We start from the raw sequence: 6,769 nt of genomic DNA on the forward strand, positions 1-6,769 counted from the left end.
TGTTTCTGTTGCCTCTAACGTCTGTTTTGGAGCATCAGAGAGCAGCGCAGACATTCAAGTGGCACCGTAATGAGGTACCATATTTGTCCGGTAGATAACGGGCATGCAACACACAACTTCAATGTAGCACAATATGGATGCACAATATGGATGTATTAGTCAGAATGTAGCACAATATGGATGTGAAAGCAGTTATAAATAACCTATGTGACAATAAAATTTGTTTGGGTTAAAATCAACAAATAATAATACGTATATCATGATCACAATCACAATAATAAATCGTGATCTCAATATTGATCAAAATAATCGTGATTATGATTTTGACCCTATTTGTTCATCCCTGATTGCAACTGATATCAGTGTGACTCTTCCAGCCAGTGGGTGACTTGAATAAGGTTGTAGAGCCAAATCAAGCTATGTAAATACATTCAACATGTTGTCATTTATTGTGAATGGTTACAACTTTTTTACATGGTGTTGTGGTTTAACGTTTGTTTTTGCTCTTGATCATATTGTGACTGGGAGATCACTTATTACAGGACTTGTATTTTATGCAAGAAATCTGAATTATCACTTTAATGTGCTTCATACACCCAGCAAAAGGTATTTTATTGAAAATATTTACTTTTTGGTGCATTTTCAAGTGTCCTTGAAGCTCATTGCTATGATGCACATTGGGCTAACTGTGTTGACATATGCCAAATGAGTAACTAACACAGTACAACTGCTAACTGCTCATGCCGTGAGTGCTTGTTATTACTTATTCAATCAGTTTGCTTTCACATATGCGCATACACAATATTTCATGGAAATGTCATGACAGGAAAAACTGCCAGAGACAATTTTCCACTACATTGAGTCAATCTCTCACACGCACAATGCCCAAAAAGAATCAAGAATTATGCATTTCTATTGTGGTGGATTTATCTTTTAAGCAATTTTGGATAACTGTTTGGCAATATTCACTCAAAAAATGCTAGGTGTTTCCACGCCTAAGCAGCACTCACTTCTGGCAGAACAGACAGACACTGTCAGCCATTCAGACAGGCTTGGAAAGGGTGAGCAAACAGCACTTCTCCTAAACACCTTGTTTTTGCTGCTACTACCCACAGAGTTCAGCCATAACGTGACAACATGAAAAGAAAGCACAAGTGACAAACACCAACCCTGCCTGTCACACTTGTATAATTTTTTCCCCTGCCTCAGCCATGGGAAAAACAGCCAGCTAATGCTGTGGGTTGACAGGCAGGAGGCTTGTGTTAGGCAGAGAGACACAGGGTTATTATTTGCCTTGCAGTTAATGATGAGGGTCAGCACAGTTTATTAAACCCCAGCTAAGGTTGTTCTCCGCAGAGAGAATGACAACACAGCGGACCATAGTTTCAGAGACTGAGTCTTTATGGAGGAATTTGATGTTGTGATTGATATTGTGAATACTGTATTGAGAGAGAGAGAAAGCTGTCAGTTACAATGTGTTAGAAGGTTAGCTCGGTCAGTGGCTACAGTAGTTTTGTTTACACAACATAGCAACAGGCATTTATATAAATAGCAACTTGATCAAATCCCTCTTTAAGATTCTCAGCCGTTTTCATCTTTGTAAACATTCTCATCTGAGCTTCGCATGAATCTGTGAGCAATAAATTATAACCATGGAGATTCTCACAACAATGAAGGCTACTGTTTTATGGCTTGGGGATGGCAGTCTGCTAATCAGCAAGTTTGTGCAGGTGCTCTCAGCTCGCTCTGCTACACAATCAAAACAAAGAGCTTAATGAAAGAATCCTTGACTGTTACTATCTTGGCAGACCAAGAAACATACACAGAAATTAACATTCCTTGGATGCATCAATGGAGAACGCTAAGAAACGACTGTTGGGTTATGTTTATTCGTTACTAATGAAAGTGCTTTCACATTTCCTTTGGTTTTGATTATTCCATTACACCTGTTACAAATCATGTATTTCTGCTAGTGGGCTGTAGTTGCATATGGTTTCAAATCAAGATGGCTGATAAAGGTGTCCAACAAGGATCATTATTAGGCCCCCTACTATTTACTGTACACACAAATACTATTTATTTTCCAAATGAACATGGAATGTCCATTCATATGCTGGCAATACCATTTTGTAGCCATCTGCAATCAGCACCAGCTATGAGTAAGTTTAAATATATCCTAATTATAACGATAATTATTACGCTGTTATCAGACCCAAACTTTTTCAGATGTTCTTTTTAGAGTTTTCAGATTTTGCAGATTCTGTGTGGCCCTGGTTATTTTTATAAGTTGTGATTTTTGCATTACTAAAATAAAAGCCGTTGCCCTGCAAAAAGGTCTGATAGTCATTGCTCACATCCAGAAGGCACACCTGTGTTTTCATTTATACAGCCATGCTATCTCCTGGAAGTTGCTGAGATACTTAACACCTTTAGTTCAGTTCAAAGTGAACAACCATGACACCAGACCACAGAATACTATGCATTTCGCTGGAATAAACCGCAAAGCAACCGGAAGTATGAGACACTCGTTCCTCTGAGCGATTTTAAAGATCTACGTAATGAGTTTTCTTTAAATAACAATTGTGATTGTTTTAATTAGTTTATGTCATGACAGCCTGCATGGCTTTATAATGTTGTATGAATGTCATTTGTATTAGACTTAACAACATTACGAGGTGGATTTACTTGCATTTTTTTGTATGTGTATGTTCCATTAGATTATAATGAATGCACATCTATGTAACTGATTTAAAAGACACCTTATTTTGCTGCCAACAAATGTTGTGGTCCAATCCCTCTTTGCAGTGGAATAAAAGGTCTTTTTGGCCTTTTCCCTCATTGTCTCTATCTCTCTCGCTCTACTGTCTATCCGAGGCCGCCTCTAATCAGCTGGCCTTGAGCTTTCAGAAAGGTCAGTGCCCCTTTGATGGTGTTTTGATTTATCCCTTCCTCTTTTCTCCCCGCCCACTCTTCCCTTTCCCCCTTTTTTTCTTGCAGGGAAGCTTGAGACTCAGTACCACCAGGGTGCCAAGAAGGGGCTGGTCCCATCAGCTGCAGACTGATGTCAGAGGAGAAGCTGAGGAGGAAAAACAGTCTTGCCTCATGGGAACAAGGCAAATTATGTTTTCCAAAAAATGGCTTATTCTACACTGGGTTCTACACCTGACATTTTATCACGACTTATCAAAGCTGACAGCAGCTCTGTCCGTGTGGTTGATTAGTGGCATTTGGATTCAATATACGGGAAATTGCTTGCAGTACACAATGTTTTTGTTACACAAATTTCTACATTCTGCTTTGTCTCTATTTTGATTGTGTGCAGAAATAAAAACTTGAATGATGTGCTTCTACTATTCCAATTAATTTGATTTGAAATAAAAAATTCTTTCTTTTCTTAAATTTGGATGGCATCTTTTAGAAAATGGTCTGCCTTCATGTACCTGTCATCTCAGAGCACATAAAGTAAACTAGAAATGACTTTTTGTGTTTTAATTTGCTTATCAGGTTTTTATGAGGTAAAGGAGACAAAAAAGATTTTGGCTTTATTTTTATTCAAGAACCTAAAACCCAAAAGAGAAGTGCTCTTTCTCTCTCCTCCTCTTCAGAGGCAGGCCGGTCTTTACTCTACTCACACCTAAGACCATTCAGACCAACGATAGCGCTGCGTTAATAAACACAGCCTTTTCATTCATTTCAATTAGACTATTTCATTGGAACAGCGGGGAGGGGGGTGGCGCAGAGGACTCCAGCAAATACAATGCACGGTCGTCAAGCAAAAATGTTGATCCTGGCTGATCAGCGTAATGCGACTTCACCCAGCAACACACTGTTTAGACTAATCACATGTCTACATTCCATAACTTGTAGCATGCTAAGTGTATTGTTTACCCCGCAAGCATTAAGCTGGAGGAGAAAATGATTGTTGCCGCAACACATTTTCCAAGTTGTAAAACATGCCTCAAAGGAGAATTAACCACAGTCTGATAAACCATCAGACTCGTAGATTTATTATTTGACCTGGACTTCCTGGATGGTGTTTAACATTCCTGTACCTGCAGCATCACAACCAAAGCTGAGGAAAACCCTTGGGTTCTTTGGAAGTAAGGATATTTCAAGTCTAAACAGTCTTCTTTCCTTTGGATTTCTTGTGCATGTCATTTGGATCCAGCAAAGGAATGGCAGACTCCGCCACTGACAATGCAAACTAATTCATAGTGAGGTAACTAATGAGTGTAAATACATTTATTGGCTATAACAGAATTAATGGATTTAATGTGGTGAAAATCTTAAAGGATTATACTGTATCCTTAAATGGAAATAAATTAACCACCCTTGTTGCTGTGTGGTTGGCAATGCAAATTCTTCATTTCAACTTTCTGCCCCTTTAGCCATTAATCCCGCACTTAATCACAAAGATACTTCAACATGATTGTACATCACAAGTGGTATATTAACTTAAGTTGCCGTATTAAGATGAGAAATTCTTTAGGATTACCCCGGATTGTTCGCACTGTTGAATCCTCAGAATAAAAGCATTCCAGCGCTCACTTGAAACCCGAACAATCAGGCTTTTACAGAGCTACACTCATGTCTTGAAGGAATTATTTAGTCCTGAATAATAGTTTGGTATGACTTATAAGCCATGGGTTAGCATGCTTCTTAAGGGGTTATCACATTTATGACAGTGTCTTCGCTTGCTTTAAAAACAAGTAAGACATCAATCTATTAAGCAACATGCACAGATTACAACCTCTGAAATCATGTATTTAGACTTCTTAAAGGTCTTGTGCTTATAGTACACTGAGATTTATGGCACCTTAATTATAAAGTATTTGCTCAGGTTCAAGTGTTGTGACAGGCTCTAAGTTGATTCTCTGCCTGTGTAATGTCATATTGTATTTCAACATTTTACAATAAACACAATGCAGTGCTACGTATGTTTATTTCCTTCCCAGTGTGTTGAGTGGCTCTTTGACTAAGCTGTTTTTGCCCAAGGGCGTATTTCACCATGGTTTGAGAAGCATAGCATGAATCACCAGCACACACACCCATCCTGAGTTATGTTTTTGCCTGTGCCTGGCATTGTAATTCGCTGTTGATTAGCTTAGATTTACTCTTGTTTGAGTTGCAGATTAGCTACAACTCTGCTCCACTCCATTCAGCATGAGAACGCATAATTGCACCAGCCCTCCCAGTAATCTCCCACCCAGAGAATGTAAGAGGTCTCTTTTGTAGAGTTTCTCCATAGAAGGTGGTTTTTTCTTCAGAGAGCCTGCTTAAGAATTTACTAAATTCAGTCCACAGTGAATCAACGATGACAGCTACTTGCCCTGTGGGTGGCCTTTTCTTCTCTCTTCCAGATCAGGGGCATTTCTCCGGATGAGAACAGACATCCCAAGTTCACATAAACAAAGGCTCTGTGCTGTCATGCTGAACAATTAAGCACATGCAGTTTTTACTAAGCCTCTTTAGATAAACCATAAGATCATGTGCTGTTGGTTTTTCATGCACAAAAGATGTGCTGTAATTATGTGGAAGAAATGCTGTAGGCAGGTGACCCATTTAAATGGGAAAAGAGCCAAGTTGTCTGAGCTATGGTGAGCTGCAACAGATGAAATGTTATCCTGTTTTTAAAGGAATAGTTCGAAATTTTGGGAAAGAAATGTACTTGCTTTCTGGCAGTTAGATGAGAAGACCTCTGTTAATTATGAAGCTACAGGCGGGAGCCAGTTAGCTTATCTTAGCAAACTGGAAACGGGGAAACAACTAGCTTGATTGTGTGCAAAGATAACAAAATCCACGGACCTGTTACCTGTTACTTGTCCAGGCGCAGTAACTTCCTTAGGTCTCTGTTTGGTAATTGCTCGAAGCCAAGAAATGGCATGGTACATAACCCCCCGTAAAACAGCAAATGTTGATTTTACTTTAATACGGATTAAACAACACATAGCATGTTTATTTGAGAGCTTTAGGTGGATTTTGTTATCTTTGGACAGAGCTGGGCTAGCTGTTTACCCCTGGTTCCAGTCTTTGCGCCAGCTGCTGACTTCATGTGAATAGACATGTGCGTGGTATCAATTTTCTCATCCAACTGTCCACCAGAAACAAAGAAGTACATTTCTCCAAAATGTCGAAGGTTTTCTTTAAATCACTCCAACTTGCTTTGTGATGTTTTTATGCTTGATCGGTGTGCCCGGGGCTGTTTCTGCCATGTCACAAACCATCCACCCTGCTGTTAATGATGCTGGCTGAGAGGGGAGAGAGACTAATCACAGTGGATGAAGGAATGTAACAAGCAGGGCGTCATCTAATTCCGAGCACTAGTAAGAACTCCAGCTAAAATTCCCGTTGTCGTCCAACATTCATCCAGTTAGCACTTGTTTTAAATTAAATTAAACATAAAAAGTGAAGGTATTCATCATTTGGGTGTAATAAGATGCCCAGCTGAATCTCCTGATTAAAATTAAATGCAATTGACTCCAGTCCAGCAGTATGCCCTCCTTACTATCAAGCCAAGTTTCCAGTTGTAGAAGCAGCAGGACCTTTGTGTGCTTGCTGAGAGACTGATTGGATTGTGTGTGCAGGGTCCCATCCCCCCATCCCCACAGGCCTGGAAGAGGAATTAGGCTTTGGAGCACTTTAGAAGAGGTGGCGGCGGGCTGGGGAACAATACAACCTGGGAACAGCTTGTGGCTCATCCATCTCATAATGTGTCATGGAGCTCTGCCTGTCGAGCCAGGGTGGATGTACAAAGGAACTATATAAAAAA

General features: G+C 39.7%; 1 protein-coding gene across 1 annotated transcript in view; it reads left to right on the forward strand.

The window, feature by feature from the left end:
* trip4 (thyroid hormone receptor interactor 4) overlaps positions 1-3,839 on the forward strand; it is an 83,317-nt gene extending 79,478 nt beyond the window's left edge. Inside the window, exon 13 of the mRNA XM_032516095.1 lies at positions 2,998-3,839. Coding sequence (XP_032371986.1) covers positions 2,998-3,062 — 65 coding nt within the window. The 3' untranslated portion in view covers positions 3,063-3,839. The remainder of the gene's footprint in view (positions 1-2,997) is intronic.
* The last annotated feature ends 2,930 nt before the right edge of the window (positions 3,840-6,769 follow it).

The sequence above is a fragment of the Etheostoma spectabile genome, chromosome 1 (assembly GCF_008692095.1).
Source record: "Etheostoma spectabile isolate EspeVRDwgs_2016 chromosome 1, UIUC_Espe_1.0, whole genome shotgun sequence".
In the NCBI taxonomy this organism is placed as follows: Eukaryota; Metazoa; Chordata; class Actinopteri; order Perciformes; family Percidae; genus Etheostoma; species Etheostoma spectabile.